This window comes from Dreissena polymorpha, chromosome 4, assembly GCF_020536995.1.
Source record: "Dreissena polymorpha isolate Duluth1 chromosome 4, UMN_Dpol_1.0, whole genome shotgun sequence".
Lineage (NCBI taxonomy): Eukaryota > Metazoa > Mollusca > Bivalvia > Myida > Dreissenidae > Dreissena > Dreissena polymorpha.
The window spans coordinates 69,801,577-69,821,677 of record NC_068358.1 but is presented as its reverse complement, the minus strand read 5'-3'; the positions used below and the strand labels follow the sequence as shown (position 1 = coordinate 69,821,677).

Here is a 20,101-nt window from a genome sequence, read left to right as displayed (position 1 = left end):
TTATTGAATTATGGTATCGAGGTCCGTGGACTTTGCAGGGAAAATGCCCTTTATATGCACTATATATTATAGTGAATTTTGTTTATAGAAAAGTTGAGTTTTCGTTATAATATGATTATTATCATTCAAAATAATGTTTTCACTAATTAATATCATAGCCAAACGCTAACCACTTGTGATCATAACCATCATCATTATCATTATTGTCGTCGTCGTCGTCGTCATCATCATCATCATCATCATCATCATCATCATCATCATCATCATCATCATCATCATCATCATTATTACAACCCCCCTCACCACGACCATCATTATCATTACCATAACCAACATCATCAATTACTATCATCAACAAAAACAAGTTCAACATGGCACTATCATAGTATTTCTTTAATGGTTTAAATATGATATTCAGAAAGAAGTGACTGCAAACCGATACACAAATACAAGCAAAACTAATAAATCTTGTGGCAGCCATATTGTTTTTAAAAGACCGGAACCATTTATGAACTCAATTGCAATATCATAAAAATAAACATGCTCAGCAAATTTACGAATATTAACTACATGTCAATACAGCCATATAAGGAAAACTGCCCCGCCCCCTGGAGGCCATGTTATTCAACGAGGCTTAACCGTTTTTGAACTTAGTCGAGTTTGCATTAGAAAAAAAGTTTACCCCAAGTTTCATGAAGATTTGACTATAAATGTGACTACTAGAGTGTGAAGAGAGTTGAACTATAGTCATGTTAGGAAATTTCTTCGGTCACTGGCGGTCATGTTTTCATCGGAACGGAACTACCGTATGTTCGACTTCAGCCGAGCTATAATATGAACAAATATTGTGACCAACTTTTATGAAAATTTGACAATATATATGACTTCTAGAGTGTTAACAATGTTTTATTATAGCAATTATACGGAAAACTGTCCCGCCCTCTTGGCGGATTTGATTTTAAACAAACCAGATCCTTTTCTAGCTCAGCCTAGATAATAGATATCATAAGCACAAATCTTCTAGCCAAAGTTTAATGAAACTAACTGCAGTAAGACTGTAAATGACTTGTAAAGACGACAATGTATTCCGATGAACTGTAATCATTTTCGAGCTCAGCCGACATATCATAAGGACTAATCCTCAGACCATATTTAATTAAGATTTTACTGTTGATATAACTTTACTGACAAGCCACAAATCATTTAAGTGGGATTGAACCGAGGTCGCAGAAGTGAGCAGCGCATGACCAGACCACTGCGCTAACCGGACAGCCTATTATTCAAGTGGGTGTATCTTTCGAGGTTTGACTCGTGCATTGGCAAGTGTGTGTGTGCGAGTACTTGTATTTAACACCAACTGTTCGGTGTAGTGACCGCCTATCCTAATTGAACCTGGGTTATATCTAGAGTACATTATCCTGCTAGGCTGGTGAAATCCGCTTTTACACCTGTGCTGTTGAGTTGTAGTATTTAACAGCAACGATTATATTACATCACCAACTCCACCAGATAGGAAAACCAATTCACCCCACTTGGTTGGCGGTAGGTGTCACCGCACGCTCTAGTTCAATGTTATAAAAAAAATTGTATCAAATACTAATGAAACTAACATCTTACATGCCTTTAACCGCTCACGTTGGTGATAATTCGTCCATACATTATATCGTTATTCTATGGACCGATCAATTTGGTGGAACGTAACCATTTCTTGTAAAAGTTGTGTCCCTTTCTTATAAAACGACAAATGTAGAAAAAGTGTAAGGCGTACGTTGAAATTGACAGTGACTAGATCTATCATGTGTTAAGATATTGCGCTCAGCATTTAAAAAAGAGGTACAGTCTTTTTTTAGTACAAAGAACCACGAACAAATATTTATTAAACTGCGAGGGTGAATTACATGTGTTGATCCTTGTTGGAATAATTCAACTCTCACAGTTTCAGCTTCACAACCCAAAGGGTTGCTTAGTCCATATACATGTAAACGTAGTCCATATAAACGTACTCTCAGAGTCTTTATAATTTTTGCTATGGCGACTCTGTCAATCTGGGAGTACCTATGCCCTCCTTCATAAACACAATCGCGTTTTGCGAACAGGTTTCGTGCGCATCACTAAACAAAACAGATGTCGTTGGTTACCAATAAAGGAAAGCAATGAATAAACCATACATGCCAGACGTCCCGATCTTGGTGGGACAGTCCTGCTTTTGGGGTGTTTGTTCCGCTGTCCCGATGTGAACATTTTGTCCCAACATTCGTAAAAAACGACAAACGTTCTAAAAGTTCACAATAAAATTCACTATTCAAGCTCCATCTGGCTTAAATTACCATCGCTAATCCCTTTATTGCCCCCTATTAGCAAACCATATCTACTAGTCAAGTGATCCAGTGTTGTTTTTGACACCTTATCAGCGATCTCTCTGCAAATTATTGATTTTATCGGGCATTCACACCATGGTATTTTTATGATAGGGGTCGCTAATTCAGTAATTGCTATCGATAGATGCATCATAGTGCATTAAAAGCAGATTGTTTTTGTATTTCAATGTCTAAATAAAGTCCAAAGATACTATTATTACGCGGTATTCTGTGATATATGTCAAACAAATTAAGCGCTGACTGATACCAGGGACGTAGATATTGATGTTTTAAAAATGTACTTTTGTTTTTGACTGATTTTCAGAAAATAATGTGTACATATTGCATCAATCTAAATTTAGTGTTAATGGATGATTGATTGAATAAAAGCAGTGCTCGATGTGCGCACATCGCGTTGAACGTTGCCAGGATCTTAAATGGATTCATCCGCATAATGCACACATTTGTTTACTTACGCAATTCGTAAACACATTTATCGGCAATATTTGTGAGAAATTATGAGATTTGTAAGTAACAGAAAAGGTTGCTTGACTGATCGCTTTAGGTGTCCTGCTTTTTTGGCTGAATGTCCCGACATTTTTAATGGAATGTCCCGATTTGGACCCGAAAATTTCTGGCATGTACATGTATGATAAACTTCAATAATACATTCAATTTACCTGAATGGCAACCAACAGACTTTATCCTTTGCATGCAACCTATAAAACATCATGATATTTCAACACACTATTCTTGCTGACATTTTCATTTTGATATTTCGAACAGTGTAAATATTCGACGTCACTTTTCAACATCGTTATCGACTTGATTACGTCAAATATCATGATGTGCAAAAGATTGATATACAGCAACCAAACAATAAGTCCAAATATGGTGGATAGAGTGTGCAAAAGAATAAGTTAATAAAAAGCCATTATTTCTTTCTTTAATGGTACCTTATGCACGAGTTTGTACTTTAGAAAGGTAAATTTGATAAGTTTTTGCAGTATCAGTGTTCCTTAGCCTTTGCAGTGGTCATACAATTTTGCACCTTTGGACAATAGACGGCGCATTGTCAGCAACCCTTTGGGCTGTAAAGCTGAGAGTTGAAATTGAATTATTGCAACTACATGTAAACGTACTACATGTTCTTTTGTACATGTAAATGTGGTAAAACAATATGCCATGAACAAGATAATTCCAGTGATTATTTTGCCCGGTTGGGGAAAGTACCTGTCATTGTTAGTGATGCTTTATAAGTTCCACCTACTGCCTATTGCTGTTAGTTCCCCACTGAAACATGTATCTTAAGTGAATAGACATATGAAAAATCAATCCCTGTTGAGTCTTTTGTATTAACCGTATTTACCGTACCTCTAAGGGTCTAGACACTAATGACAATAAAGCAAAATTATACATGTAGTACCCTTACCGTGCCAATTGGGAACAAGAGCACCGCAAAGAGGATGCCAACGCTCAGCTGTGGGTGCAGTTTTGAATAAATGAAAGCTTGTCAGAAGTGATCTTGACCTTTGACCTAGTGACCCAAAAATGGGTGTGGCATGTAGAACTAATCAAGGTGCATCCACAAATGAAGTTTCAAAGTTGTATGTGGAAGCACTTTGAATTTAGAGCCTACCGGGTATGTTAAGGTTTTAGCACGACGCGGACATCAGACGGCGAACGATGAGCTGGTTTTAACAATACCTCGTGTTTTCTCCGAAAACAGCCGAGTTAAAAATTACTGCAAAAAAATCCCAAATGAAATAGGAATAATTCGCTTAACGAAACATTAAGATGGAATTATGGGTCACTCTAAGTGCTTGGTAGTTGAGTGCATTAACCCATCTGCTTATATTGTTTTACATGCTTTTTTGCTGAAAAGTTGAGTTTGAACTGCTCATTGTATTTGCTCACTTGCAGATAATGAGCTTTTGGAATGAAACTAAAGCAAAAAAAAAATTGTTTTGAAAAAAAAATTGATGGCCATTGGAAATTTTTGTTTTTTGTCCTCATTAGGGAATGCGCCTTTTACAGATAGTTAATAAAGAAGGCAAAAAATCAGTGGCCTCAATGCAGGCACTTTGAGACCCAGGTTCATCTCCGGACTGAGGGATGTCTACTTTCTTTGTCCCCTTCTGCTCCAGGGCTCACGCTGGGCTCAAATTTTAGGGAGAAGTGACTTCTCCCTGGACACTGATTTAGGGAGAAGTGAGGAGACTCTAGGGAGAGGTGGAGAGACTCGGACACAAGGGTTTGCATGTAGGGCGTTTCAACACACATATGTGTACCACATTATTGAAGTATGCCACTGTAGTACACATAATTTTCTTTCTTGTGTGTATCTTATTTTTTCCAGCAGTTCTAATTAACCAAGTTATAATAGACACGACAGATAAATAACTAAAACTTTACTAGCTCTATATTCAATCCATTTTGATGTAAATATCATATTATACAGACTAAAGAATTTCAAAGATAATATGTTTATGAAGCAGTACAGTACACTCCACGCGTTTTCCCCAAAAAACGCGCTCCCTCCGCGGGTTTTTTTTCTGCTAGCGAGTGTTCACGCGGCGTTGGAAGAGCGAGGTGAACTCGATAAAACGCTCGGCGTTACGCCGCGTTCGCTAATTCCCGCGGCGTGTATTACTTTAGGCTAGTCGGTAAATGCAGACACTTTCCGTTCTTATCAGTGTTCGCCGCGCAACGCCGCGTTAGCAGTGTGCTACTGGGCATGCCAAAAAATAAAAACATTGTTATAATAAATTGTTTAAATACTGTAGTACATGTATAAAAATGATAATTGTATAGAAAATTAATACGTATAAAAATTATGTTTTTTAATTCACAGGTACGTCTACAATATGAAATAGTCTAATAAAATACATTTGACAAATTAATATTTAAACTAGAAATGGCGCGGCAGAGGCCGACGCGTATCCCCACGCCGAATGTTTGACCTAGGTGTGCCCCAGGGTTGGTAATGGGGCCATGCATAGCTGAGATTGACCGTATTGTCATAAGAGAGGTTCAGTATCAATTTGAAGTGAATCGGTGTAGAAATGAAGAAATTATAGTAAAAGGCAATTTTGGGTGGGTGTGGTCTATGTGGGCGGGGCGCCCCAGGGTTGGTAATGGGGCCATGCATAGTTGAGATTGACTGTATTGTCATAAGAGAAGTTCAATATCAATTTGAAGTGAATCGGTGTAGAAATAAAGAAATTATAGTAAAGGCAATTTTGGGTGGGTGTGGTCTATGTGGGCGGGGCCCCAGGGTTGGTTATGGGGCCATGCATAGTTGAGATTGACCCTAATGTCATAAGAGAAGTTCAGTATCAATTTGAAGTGAATCCGTGTAGAAATGAAAAAATTATAGTAAATGGAATTTTTTGGTGGGTGTGGCCTATGTGGGTGGGCGCCCCAGGGTTGGGATTGGGGCCATGCATAGTTGAGATTGACCCTAATGTCATAACAAAAGTTCAGTATCAATTTGAAGTGAATCCGTGTAGAAATGAAAAAATTATAGTAAATGGAAATTTTTGGTGGGTGTGGCCTATGTGGGCGCGGGGCGCCCCAGGGTTGGGAATGGGGCCATGCATGGTTGAGATTGACCGTATTGTCATAAGAGAGGTCCAGTATCAATTTGAAGTGAATCGGTGTAGAAATAAAGAAGTAAATGTAAAATAACCTAAAAAAATGAGTGATAATTTCTGACGCGGCCCCACCCCAACCGCTATAACTTTTGACCCAGGGGTCAGATCAAAATTCCAAATAGTGCAGGGTCGCACATATGCTCATAGCTACCATGTGTGTAAGTTTCAAGGTTCTAGTGCTTTTAGTGTAGGAGGAGATAGTGGCCAGGACGGACGGACAGACAGACAGACGGACGGACGGACGGCGGAGATAACCACAATATCCCCACCTTTTTTTCAAAAAGCGTGGGGATAATCATAACACATATGACACAAGAATAAATGTTCCGTAAAATTTCCAAATGAGAATAATAATTAGTAATCCGAAACACACTACGATTTTTTAATTGTTAACACGACGTTTACAAATGCTTCCAATATACAGTTATCATTAGATTTCCCGACAAAAGCGGGCGAAAATTATGCTGCAATGTACAAGGTCAAGGTACAATGTATACTCCTGCAAAGCGTGCGTGTATTGATTTTTTGATACAAACTTTGTAGCGCAGAGAACATTGAATTTTGTTGATTTCGGTTAAAAGTTTCTTTGGTATTTATTAACGAAATTATATCGCGAATAAGTTGATATTTCCTCTAAAATAATTTCAAATCGAACACGCCGAATCTTTAACGTTACGGTATTTTAGTAGAGTAATTATTTTAACACTAATTGTACTGTAAACGGATTAAAGAAGACATCTGGGCGGAACTGGATTTAAAGTGTTTGACGTTATGAAAACACGCAAAGCTTGTCTACTGACCTATTGTGTAGACTGCTGTCTGCGGTGTTTTGACAAAAAGGATTAACATGTGTGAATGCACTGGGGGCTGACGAGGTCAAAGCGTAGTCCGTTTCGCTACGACGTCGGGTATATGTTTTACTACGAAAACATTGTGTAAATACACTACTTAATCAGGCGAGCTTCATCTTTTCTGGTGTTTATGGATTAGAGAACGGAACATCCAGTAATGGTAGGTACTTATTTTCAATAACAAACTAATAACAAATGCGCGTAGTTGCAACCTTTAAATTCATTTTGAGCTAAAATCGAAATATTTCGATTTGAAGCAATGCATAAGGTGGTTATTCTGTGAAAATATCCAATTACGGTAACTTAAATGAAATAAAACTACATGTTACTTTGATTCAGTGAACATTTCACATTTTAAAGTACAAAACAGGTTACGAACATATATTTTAATCATTCAAATGCTTTGTTTCGAAGGAAATTACAAGTCGCTTTATGTATAGGTTTCGCACAGAGTATGTATTGGTTGCGCAACGAAGTACAAATATAATGTATAGGTTGCTCAACGAAGATTCTGTGTCCATTTCAGGACATATCACATGCAGTTTGCAGTTACTGCAGACTGCTATTTTCCAGTGCAAAAGATGCCGTGCTTCACTGTGCGCATTAACATCCAAACGAAAAAGTTGAACTCGGTGAAAGCCGGCACAGTCGGCACAGTTAATACTTCCCCGGTGGAGCCCCGATGGTCCCTGGTCGTCCATGGTTCATCCCGGTGGAGCACCGGATCATCCCGGTAGGGCCCCGGTTCATCCCGGTAGATGCCTGATCACGCCGGCATCATAGTGAGACTGGGCCTTAACCGCATTGTAACACGAGGTAAATTTACCGGCCGTCATGTACGCAGTAAACAATAACCTGTGACAGAAACCCACTGCCACACCTTTACAACAATATACTTGTTATGCAATTGCGGATTTGTGCCATTGGGGTTCTACTTTCCACACCTTACGGCTGTTACAGGTGTGGATTTTACAGGTAAAATCATGTATACGAACATGAAATTCATCTCAAAATTAGTTGACGATAACCGATTTTCAAGAAAATCGCTTTGATATATACAATGTAAAAATCAAATCCGTATATGATAAATAATGATCGAAGTTGGGACATGGGATTTACTTTGACATAAGGTTACAATACACTAAATGATCGCTTCATGTAGGGCTGTACTCTCTAAAAAAATATCATAGTTGACAGGAAGGCATGTTTTACACTTTTTACCATTATTCAGGTGTTATCTTGCGGACATAATGGTAGGGCATGAATAGGTGTTCACTACTGAATCCCTGAAATATGACACACTTGAAGACTATAGTAAACCATTGCACTAGAAAAGGTTACATTCCACTAAGAAACGGCCGAAAAAAAAAGTTGCAAAAACAGTCGATTTTGATTTGTGTCAAGTTCTTTCTTGCATTGTACATGACATATCTTTTTTATTGCATAAATCGATTTCGCTTAGAATGGCCTTTAAGAAAAGGTATGGTTATGGGGGTCTCTATGTGCAAAATGTTGCATTTATTTTCGCTCAAAGTTGTCGCTTTTACATTGAATTATATAGGGAAACTATTTGGTGTATTATGACCATAAGCAGCGTTTCGAGATAAGCGAGTTGGGGATAACGAGAATCGAATGTTATTTGATAAAGAGTACCGTATGCTGAAAACCTATCGTCGCTCTCTATCAAAATAAGCGTGTAAGGGATTGTCACTAGAAAAAGATGCGTCATTTTTATTGAGACCGACGACATAAGGTTCTCGACTCTCAACTGTCGTCATATATATGGATTTTCGTTTCCTTTGGCCTTGTCGTGAATTTAATTATATCATAATAATGTGCATTACAATGTTGACTGTGCGCTTCGGATCATGTTGTGCCGTTGTTACTACCTCTTTCTCAAAGGAAACATCCAGCCACTCAATGACTCTATATTAAAAAAAAACTTCTCTTTATTTTGCCTTCGAGAGATAACCATTACGTCTTCTGTGAGAAACGCATACATGCTAAAGCGTTGTCGTAGCGAGGCATATACGTATACTGTCAGAGACATGATCACGCCTAATAAAAGTAATAATAATAGCCTTTACTTCTGATAACTGGGTCACCCTACATATTTCTAAACACACAAGTGGCTTCACGATACATAGATCAATTTGGAAATTGTAAAATTGTGTCATTTAACACAGTTGTAAACCTAAATTGCATTTTTTTAAGTGAAACTTTACTTCGGTTTGATAAATCAGCGGTATATTTCATGTTTAACCGCATAAACCAGACACATCTTGGATTATAATTTGATGTAACAGACCTATGAAATTTCATTGTGCTTAAATTCAGAGTTTTGTCAGTAGAAAAGCATAATCTTACATGTTTTAAACACAATTTTCTACTAATCCGTTATCGATGTCATGTGTATTTTAACAATGTTTTCGTAGTAAAACATATACCCAACGTCGTAGCGAAACGGACTACGCTTTGACCTCGTCAGCCCCCAGTGGAATGTCACTCTGCCGATTTGGTCCATAATTACTGGTAAACATTGCTTAGAATGTCGACGCAACAAGAATACAACTGTGAATATTAAATGCAATTATCAACTCAATAGTTACCACCTTTTAGCAATCAATGGAATAACCTACAAACAAAGGGAAAATCAATGCATTAGCGAGCAGAGAATTGACTTTGTTCCGCCAATTAAAACCATTCCTTATGCATTCGTTGAACGTGTTTACTTGAGTAAGTAATGCCTTTAGACAGGAAGCGGCTTTTCTTTGATTACGTCAAAATGTCAATTCACACAGATTTGCGAGATTTTTAAGGTCCTTGGTCATTTGTATACATGTTCAGTATAGAAAATCACCTGCTAACATGAAAACTTTGGATTAAATTATCAAAATAAAAACAATGTTGCAAACTGTGTTTATATTAATTGGTAAGTATTAGTTCAAAGACGACGTTTTGTGTGTCGTAAATCAACGAGTTTTCTATACAACAACAACTACTTCTACAACCACGTCGGGATCGATCTATCTTGGTTGTTTTATTTTCTATTGTAAATATTATACTACATGTACATGTATGTACTTGTAATAAATGTTATTTTACTTGAAAATCAGGAATCAACAAAATTAAATTGATCGTTATCTCGTAAAACGCGGAGTTTCCCCCGCGTTGCCAACGCGGAGGGCCGCCGCGTCGGTTTATCAGTTTTGCCGATCGTTAACCGCCGCGTCCAAAATCATGCAAACGCCGCGTATAGCGGGATTTTCTTAATCTCCCTCCAGGTCGAAACCCGCGGAGTATGGAGGGAAATTGGGGAAAACGCGTGGAGTGTACTGTAGATAACATAAGCTTAATAAAACTGTCAGACCAGATAAATATTTGTTTGAAATATGAAATTTAGCATATGCCTTCTTAATAACTATTTGTTATGTTTTATAGTCTTTCCAATTGCAATTTCACGTGAATACAATTCCAAATATGATAAACCACACCGTCCGAATCACCCCATCTGTATTTTTATACGCCCGTCTATGACGGGACGTATTATGGTATACCCCGCGTCTGTCCGTCCGTCCGTCCGTCTGTCCGTCCGTCCGTCTGTCCGTCCGTCCGTCTGTTAATGTCGTACGCTACGTCAAATATCCTTTGACAGATTTTCTTCAAATTTTAACACAATCTTAATATTGATAAACCCTGATCCCCTTTCGTTTTTGACGGAATTCTGAATTGTCGTTCCAGAGTTATGTTCGTCAAAATTTCGTGATTTCATTGAATGTCCTACTGTAGCTCAAATATCCTTCGATGGATTTTTTTTTTTTTTTTAGTATCCCTGAAAAATTGAACAAGGTGAGCTTTTTTCTATTCCGATTGTACACTACCACTTACCCATCTACATTTCTCTTTTATTATTGGTCAAAATATCTATAACAGGTTTACTTCAACTCCATATCCTCTAAAGAAATGCATACATATACTCAAAAAAAGATATGGTATGAATGTCAAGGAGACGGCGCTCCATGCTCATGTACTTATAAAATAAACCATGTATTCAAATACAAATAAACTGAAGTAAAAAAATGATTCAAAGGGTTATTTATTACCTTACTACTTCATTGGCGAACGACGGGCGTATCATGCGCTCATGGCGCAGCTCCTCAGTTCATTCTATTTCTTCTTTAAAGAACTTAGAAATTAAATTATTATCGACGAAAAATAATGTATCCGAAAACGACAGTCTGATCAATTGTACGCGTTACGCACATAAAACAACTTGTGCATATCGTTTGACAAAAAACCCCAGAAAATCGGAACCTAGCAAATACGTAATTAATATACAATTTAATTGACATATTGCTTTACAATAGCATAGTTTGTGGGTAAAAAACAACTAAATTATCACCTTTTAATTTCAAACGATAATCAGCAGTTAGTTGTAACATCATCAACATAGATCTAATTATTTATTCATCATCCTTTTGTTAATTCAGATCGATCGTCTGTAGAAATGTAAAGTGATCAACTTAGAAATAATTTTTTTATTGTTAGGCTCCTTTTTATTTGTTTATCTTTAAATACGACGTTTGCCATCGGCCGCTATACATGTAGTGTTGGCAGACGACAATATCAACTGTGTATTTCCATGAATGACCCAATATTATGTGTGAGCGAACTCAATGTTGATTGGGCAGCTACCATGTGACTTGAATGCTGACTTGACCAATATCGATCGCCGATTAGATAAGTTCTGAGGTTGGGAGAATCGGGGCGGGGTTTACCTCAAATTACCTGTCGCTAAATTGCGACACGCTCCGGGCTGCGACAGTGTGTATTGGAAAATTGAGTCAGACCTTGACATCGAGAAAACCGGATGTAAACAAATTCCGATAAGAGGGAGACTGGAAGTCGCTTTTTATCTACAATTTCTTAAATTTTAGGCGACGTTTGGCGTAAGAAAGCGACTTAGTCGCTCACGTCGCCCCCTAGCGCGAGCCCTGTGCTCAACTAATTCGTCTCATGGCGGGCAATGGCTATATTGGAGAAGTACTGTTGCACTCAATCATAAATGAACTAAACATGACAAACAATGGTGGACTTGTCTTATCTTTAATCTTGAACTGAGAATTATCTTTAAAGGGGCCTTTTCACAGATTTTGGCATGTTTTGAAGTTTGTCATTAAATGCTTTATATTGATAATATAAAAAAACTCCAGTTAAATGTCATTAAATGCTTTATATTGATAAATGTAAAAAATTCCAGTTAAAAATCAAGAATAAAATTTAAAAAAGAAAAAAGGGTAACCCTCTGCAGGACTCGAACCATTGACTCCTGGAGTCCTGTAGTAAAACCCAATCGGCCATCCTTCCGGATACAATACCAAATGTATTTTATACTTTATAACAAAAAATAACGACAACAACAGAACTCTCCAAATTATTAATTCGTTTCGCGTTGCAACACTTTATAATTTTCGGGTTTTTAAATCATCAAAAGATGCATATAATGGCTATTTTAGAGCATGGTAAATGTTCAGTATTACTGTTTTCTCACAAATATCATAACTAAAACAAAAATTTTGCGAATCTGAAACAACTTTTTTCAATTTTGTCAAAGTACCCAAATGTGAAAAGGCCCCTTAAAGTCTTTTGCAAATCAAACAAGGGCTGTTTGTAAAACATGCATGTCCCCCATATGGGCTGTCAGTTGTAGGGGCAGCCATTGTGTGAATACGTTTTTTGTCACTGTGACCTTAACCTTTGACCTTGTGACCTGAAAATCAATAGGGGTCATCTACCAGGCATGATCAACGTACCTATGAAGTTTCATATTCCTAGGCGTAAGCTTTCTTGAGTTATCATCCGGAAACCATTTTGCTGTGTCGAGTCATTGTGACCTTGACCTTTGACCTAGTGAACTAAAAATCAATAGGGGTCATCTGCGAGTCATGATCAATGTACCTATGAAGTTTCATGATCCTAGGCGTAAGCGTCCTTGAGTTATCATCGGAAACCATTTTACTGGTTGGAGTCACCTTGACCTTTGACCTAGTGACCTGAAAATCAATAGGGGTCATCTGCAAGTTATGATCCATGTACCTATGAAGTTTCATGATCCTAGGTGTAAGCGTTCTTGAGTTATCATCCGGAAACCATTTTTCTGTGTCAAGTCACTGTGACCTTGACCTTTGACCTAGTGACCTGAAAATCAATAGGGGTCATCTGCAAGTCATGATCAATGTACCTGTGAAGTTTCATGATCCTAGGCATAAGCGTTCTTGAGTTATCATCCGGAAACCATTTGGTGGACGGACCGACATGTGCAGAACAATATACCCCCTCTTCTTCGAAGGGGGCCATAAATATTTTGCTTAAAATGTGGATAGTGTTTACATACATATGATAAAAGTGTATTTGTTAGTTGACAGTGTAATAATAGATTGGAAAGGGTGCAGATTCATATTTTTTGTAGCCTTAGTGTTACTAAAATTTAAATTGTTTTCCTCTCCAGATGTGGTTTAATCATTTTTCTTAAATTTATGTAACTAACTCTTTTTTATACTTAAACATTATGCAAGCACAGCAAATGATTCAAGAATTTATCTCACTGCTTAGTGCCTGTTTAGTGCTATTATTTTTCAGTTCATAATTTAAATACTGACTGAGCATACATGTACAATATTAAAATGATAAGCTTTGAGAAGAATATTATAAAGAATGCTGTACCATTTTAATTTTGTCCATTATTTCCTATATTTTCAGGATGTAATATATTTCAGTGTTAGCAACTGAACAGGAAATGATGTCATCATCTGACCTTGATTTGACCTCGCAGACTGAAGGAGAGGATGACGCGGAACACAGCAGTGAGGCAGACATGGAGAACGCACGCCTTTCAAGTAATTGTATGATATCCAATATCATCAACCCTCAAGAATTTACCAATCAAATGAGCTTTATGCGTCCATGCAATGGCAATGCTAGCGTGGAGCTGACAGAGGTATCTGATCTTGACAATGGTACAAGCATTGTAACCTCAGAAAGTGATTCCCAAGAAAATGTGAAACCCACATCTTCGAATTCACCACTGAGGTTTTTGGAAAGAATCAACTTTGGAGCCAGTGACTGGTATAAGCACAGAAGTTTCCAACCATATTGGGATCATTATGAACATGTTATGGGTTGGTGTCAGAAACACTATGAAACGTGTAACAAACTTTCCCACATCCAGAATAGCAGTTCTTTCAATAGCTATCCAATGTATATGTCTGAAATGCCAAATATGTTTCCTCATTATAAGTATCAGCATGGTGGTTCTCACACTGGGTCAGTGACAGGGAGTGAAAAAAGTCTTCAGAGAAGGAGAAGAAGAGGGGGACGAAAACAGAAGAAGAGGAAACACAATTTCAGCTGCTCAGATTCAGTGGGAACTCAGACCCATTCTGAATTTGAAATGGAAATTACGCAAGACATGATAGACTTCTTTGCCAAATCAGCCCAACATCGACGATTGAGAGGTAGTCAAATAATACTCTAACTGATTTAAAACTTGTTTGATGTTTATAAAAAAATATATCAAATTTTCACTGCTCGCAACAAACTAGTGGGGGGTGGGGGGATTGGATTTATCATAGATTTTGACCATCTGAACAGCCTCAAATTTGTTTGGCAAAGTACTCTTTCTCTTTTTTCTGCAATTTACATTATTCAAACTTGCCTGAAGTGTTTATTTTTGTTCAAATTTGGATCTTAGGTATGGGGACCCATTTTTAAAGGATAAAAATATATATTGTTCCTAAATGGTTTCTTATAATGGGTTGCCAATTGAAGACTTCCAATACAATTTTTATTTTATTTGTTTGACCCTCAAAAATCCGAAACTAAATAACCTATTTCCCAATTGTCGTCAAAACCACATTTTTTTCCCAATCCAAAGGGATCAGACCCATTTCCAAAATGATGATAAAAACATGCATGTGCTCTTTTTTTATCTTACATAAACACTTATGTTATAATAACAGCATGCCTTTTGTTCAAAGCAGATTAACTTAAACATAATTATACAAACTTGTTTCAAATAACAATATCCTAAGTTGTGGATTCTTGATACTTTTGAAAAATTCAATCTTGTCCTGAAAGCTAAATATTGAAGTTTTAAGTGCACATTTACATCATACAATAATCTTAGTATAAAATTATGCTTAAATTCAAACTACACCCTGATCCAAAGAAAATTTAAGGTTTTGAAATGGAACTTGTTCTCATATTGCAGATGAGGCAAAGAAGGGAGGACAAGGAAAAACTGAGCCAGAACCGGATCATATCAATGTTGAGCAAGGTAAAATGTTCTATAGGGTTGAATATAGAAATCTGTGGTTAGCATTCAGGTGGATATCTGCTATGTAAAAAAGGCTGTAAAAGGGACCCAATTTTAAAACAATGGACCCGATCCCAAACCGAAATTGGAACAAAAAAATCTTCACCTTTTTTTAACCAGGTTTTCCGAAGGAAAAAACTGGTTATTAGATTGGCGAATGCGGGCGGGCTGGCTGGCTGGCTGGCGGGCTGGCTGGCTGGCGGGCTGGCGGGCTGGCGGAATAAGCTTGTCCGGGCCATAACTATGTCGTTCATTGTCAGATTTTAAAATCATTTGGCACATTTGTTCACCATCATTGGACGGTGTGTCGCGCGAAATAATTACGTCGATATCTCCAAGGTCAAGGTCACACTTTGAGTTCAAAGGTCAAAAATGGCCATAAATGAGCTTGTCCGAGCCATAACTATGTCGTTCATCGTCAGATTTTAAAATCATTTGGCACATTTGTTCACCATCATTGGACGGTGTGTCGCGCGAAATAATTACGTCGATATCTCCAACGACAAGGTCACACTTTGAGTTCAAAGGTCAAAAATGGCCATAAATGAGCTTGTCCTGGCCATAACTATGTCATTCATTGTGAGATTTTAAAATCATTTGGCACATTTGTTCACCATCATGGGACGGTGTGTCCCACGAAAGAATCACGTCAATATCTCCAATGTCAAGGTCGCCACGACTAAAATAGATTTAAAAAAAAAAAAAAACTTACAAAGGGGGTTAATTTTTTTTGGTCATTTCAAAAGTTCAGTTTGAGTTTTCTCCCTTTATCAGATTTTTTTTTCACAATGAAAACCTGGTTTTGTGACAATTTTGTCCCTTGTTTATAGATAGAAGTGATTAATGATTATTATATCTCAATTTTATTTCATAAACATCTAACAAAGTATATACCAGTAACTATTATTTAAATGATTTTTTCCAAACTGTCCAGGAAAAGGCCTGATGTGTCAATATAAAAAAAACACAATTTTGGTCCATTGTGTGGATTAAATATTCCCAAGTTTGCCATTTTATCAATTAAAAAGATCCCAATTTTAACAGACTCGCTGAATGGCTATAAAAACACCTGGCATTTGAATGCACACACAGTAAACTATAAAATAGTAAACCAATAAAGTCTGGGTTTATCTGTCCCAAACTTTGCCCTCTATAAAAATTTGATCTTAAATATTGCATCTCTTGTTGTGTTATTACAATAAATCCACAAACAATTGTTTACAATATGCAATTAAAATAGTTCTACAACAAATATCTTACCTTCTTTTAGTTTGAATATTTATTAAATAAATTTGGTATAGTTATCACAAGATAATATTATATCTCACCTACAAAAATGACCTTATTCGATTGGCTTAAAGCAGTCACGTGCCCATGGTGTATTTTCCATACACCCCGAGTGATTTCCATATACCCCAAGTAATCGAGCAGTTGGTTGAGATGTAATAGTAACACTGTAAGTCTGTTAGTAACTAATGGTGTATGGGATATACACCCTCAGTACTTAATATTTCATTACAATACTCGAGCTTCACTCTCGTATGGTATGAAAGTACTGAGGCCGGGTGTATATCCCATACACCATCAGTTACTAACAGTGTAACTTATAATGTTCTACTGAAGTTTAACTTGCAATAACCATAATAACTATGAAATTTAATATGGCAGCATTATGACATCTCTGTGCTTTGGAAATTAAGGCTAAGGTTTCCTTGAAGCAGTTTGTATCAGGATTAGGTTTGCATGCAGCAGTTTGTATCAGGATTACATTCGTGTGAAGCAGTTGGCATCTCTAAAACTGATCTCCAATTTAAAAAATCTCTACAAGCTAATGCTGATATATGTGACCATTATTTTAATAATATTTAGCACCTTTTTATGTCCCCCACCACTATAGTGGGGGACATATTGTTTTTGCCCTGTCTGTTGGTTTGTTGCTTTGTTTGTGTGTTTGCGTCAAACTTTAACATTTGCTATAACTTTTGCAATATTGAAGATAGCAACTTGATATTTGACATGCATGTGTATCTCATGGAGCTGCACATTTTCAGTGATTAAAGGTCAAGGTCATCCTTCAGGTCAAAGGTCAAATATACAGCTTCAAAGTGGCGCAGAAGGGGACATAGTGTTTCTGACAAACACATATCTTGTTGTTCTTAGATTTAGATGTTTCTGACCTGTCCATTTCTTAATAATAAATAATGGGTTTCAAAAGTGAAAAAGTACACAATTTATTATCATATGAAAACAATGTGTTGCAAGCATAAGCAAAGGTCAATGTCACTTTTAAGTAATAAGCATGATGTGTAACATCAGTTAGAAAGGTAGACCTTGTATTTACAACCTTAACAACTTGAAAAATGGCTATATTAATTGCTATGGTTTATAATCACATTTCTTGCACTTATCAACAGTAATTTAGTAAGTTTAAACCTATTTATTTTCGGTTGATTGCATAAAAAGAATTTGAAATGCTCTCGAGTCTATTTCCTGGGCCTAAAACCCGTACTTGGTGCCCCTTGGTGAGAACGCTTCCACAGTGGTGATTTAACCCGTTTCCTCCCGGTCACTAGACGGACTATGACTCAGGGGGGACAGTCATTTCTGTGCCTAGTGGCAATTTTTCCGTGTTCTATAGAATTATTTCAAGTTATTTCTTCTGCAGTCAAAATTATCTCATTTCATAACGTGCTGAAGTAAAAATAAAACAATTCCCCTTCCATTTTTCTGCTATCAAAACTATCTGATTTTAATGTTTTCATTCATACTGCAGTCTCAACTATGGCTGAAAAGACGCCAACTGTGGAGCCCCCTTCAGAGCGACCTGGTGCAAGAAGGACTGCGGAAATGAAGCTGCTGTACGGCAGAGGGGCGCCCATGATACACGGGATGGAAACGGCTCTACAGATGGCCTTTGACAGGACCGCGGATCTCATGCAGCCCAAAATGTGGCCCAACATGCCTCTTAGAGTTGTCTTCTCATGATTGTCTGTGGACAGTGAACATTTTTTATCTGTATGGAAATTTGATAACTGAAAAGTTTTGCAAATATTTAGCTTTGAAAAATATGCAGTATTTTTTCATATATAGCCACAAATGACCATGTGTATACCAGTATCCATACTATCATACTTTTATGAAAAACACAAATAAACCAAGATTAATAAAGCAATTTAGGCTATTGTGGACTTAGTGAACGTTAATTATTAGCCCCTTTGAATAGAGAAAACTGGGAAAATGTACATTATTTTTTTATACTCCGGTAGGGTGGCATATAGCAGTTGGACTGTCCATCCGTATGGCATTCTGTTTTCCGGGTTGTTATTTACCCAATACTTTGAGATATTGAGCTGATTTATGGTATGTAAGTCTACTTACATGACCTACATATAAAGTGTAAGTTTTGTTCTGGTTTGTTGATTTTTGGCAAGTTTATGGGCCTTGGACTTACCTTTTTTCTCTTTAATAATCGTTTTCCAGGGGTATTTTACTAGACCCTTTAAGATATTAAGCTGATTTTTGGAATGTGAGTCTACCTACATGACTTACAGATGAAGTTTTAGTTTCGTTTCAGTCAATTGATTTTTTTGCGAAGTGATGGGCCTTGGACTTATACAATTTCCAGAGTTATGTTACAAACATTTCCAGATATTGCACTGATTTTTAGTATGTGGGTCTACCTACATGACTTACCGATGACGTGTGAGTTTCTTTCTGGTCCATTGATTTTTTGGCAACGTTATGCAGATTTTGTGTAATAACAGGTTTTTATGAAGACTTTTTACTCTGTAAGACACATATATGATATAGTCTGAGACATATGAAAGATTTCACTGTAAACATATAAAATAAAACAAGTAACCTTCAGTTTTGACCCCAGGGGCATTATATGAACAAATTAAGTAGCGGACCATTATATGATGTCGCTTGCCAAACCTTGAACACCAAACCCTTTCAATTTCCGAGATTTTTTTTTTTTAAAGTTATTTTCTATATAAGTGTATAGAAATAATAAGAAATCATAAGAACCCTGGGTCATGGTTAGTTTTAACTTCAGGAGCAAAATATAATGCACCTGTGACCCTTAAAGGGACTGTCAACCACGAAGACGATGAAAAGAAAAGTTGTAAATACTGTATTTTTTTACAATTATTAGTTTATATTGATTAAAATATCACAGCTGGTATATTACATTACTTAGAAAAAGTTGTTAAGTTTTCATATTTTCAGTTTATTTGGTGATAAATTTTACTGGGTATGTCTTCCAGGTAACTAACTACCAGTTAACTATAAATAACGCCCGTAGATTGATCATCATCGTTATGTGGTAAACCCAGAAATGCAACTTGTGCATGCAAAGTGAATTGTATATATCTTATATATAAAATTATCAATTTGCTTGCGTTATTTATAGTGTGTATATCGTTATGTCACCTTTTTTCGCGATGTACTTTGGATTTCACATCGCGAAATTTTATTACCGAATGTACTGAACATATGAACTTTTTTCAAGTAATGTAATATACCAGTCGTGATATTTTAATCATTATAAACTAATAATTGTAAGAAAATACGGTATTTTAGAACTTTTCTTTTTTCGTCATTCGTGGTTGACAGTCCCTTTAAGGTTTCAGTTTTTACAGAATTTACTATGGACTTGATTTGAACAAACTTAGCAGAAATCCACTGTGATATGTGAAATGCCATAAAAAAAAACTCGGACTTGACGTTTCAGAGAACAAGATTTATAATTTGTTCACTGCATAATCATACAGGGCTAGAGATAATTTTTGGGGCAATTGGTTTTTTTCACCCCCTGTTTTGACAACAATAGGGGGTTTGCAAATTCAATAGAGTTTGAGC

The 20,101-nt window shown here is 36.8% G+C and overlaps 1 protein-coding gene and 1 long non-coding RNA gene across 6 annotated transcripts; both read left to right on the top strand.

Annotated features, from left to right (window-relative positions):
- Positions 1 to 1,467: 1,467 nt before the first annotated feature.
- LOC127880038 (gem-associated protein 8-like) lies at positions 1,468 to 18,419 on the top strand. Of its 5 annotated transcripts, none has more exons than XM_052427261.1 (4): positions 1,468 to 1,542; positions 13,624 to 14,378; positions 15,134 to 15,199; positions 18,012 to 18,419. In XM_052427261.1, exons 2-4 carry the CDS (start codon positions 13,661 to 13,663, stop codon positions 18,221 to 18,223), a joined length of 996 nt encoding a protein of 331 aa, XP_052283221.1. In that variant the 5' UTR covers positions 1,468 to 1,542; positions 13,624 to 13,660; the 3' UTR covers positions 18,224 to 18,419. The 5 variants fall into 5 exon arrangements, with proteins under 5 accessions (XP_052283221.1, XP_052283219.1, XP_052283220.1 ...); XM_052427259.1 differs by lacking the exon at positions 1,468 to 1,542 and adding an exon at positions 1,679 to 1,833; XM_052427260.1 differs by lacking the exon at positions 1,468 to 1,542 and adding an exon at positions 1,713 to 1,833 and having other exon boundaries at positions 13,641 to 14,378.
- On the top strand, positions 15,213 to 15,996 carry LOC127880043 (uncharacterized). Its single transcript, XR_008049391.1, has 2 exons — positions 15,213 to 15,603; positions 15,766 to 15,996. It is a non-coding gene; the product is annotated as an uncharacterized LOC127880043 (long non-coding RNA).
- Positions 18,420 to 20,101: the final 1,682 nt, after the last annotated feature.

Bases quoted from the DNA above. Each gene is read 5' to 3' on its own strand.
- LOC127880038 (XM_052427257.1), top strand. From the start codon at position 7,623: ATGCCTGATCACGCCGGCATCATAGTGAGACTGGGCCTTAACCGCATT. The intron at 7,681-13,640 runs GTAAATTTACCG...AATATATTTCAG, and splicing joins TAACCGCATTGTAACACGAG to TGTTAGCAACTGAACAGGAA. The intron at 14,379-15,133 runs GTAGTCAAATAA...CTCATATTGCAG, and splicing joins CCAACATCGACGATTGAGAG to ATGAGGCAAAGAAGGGAGGA.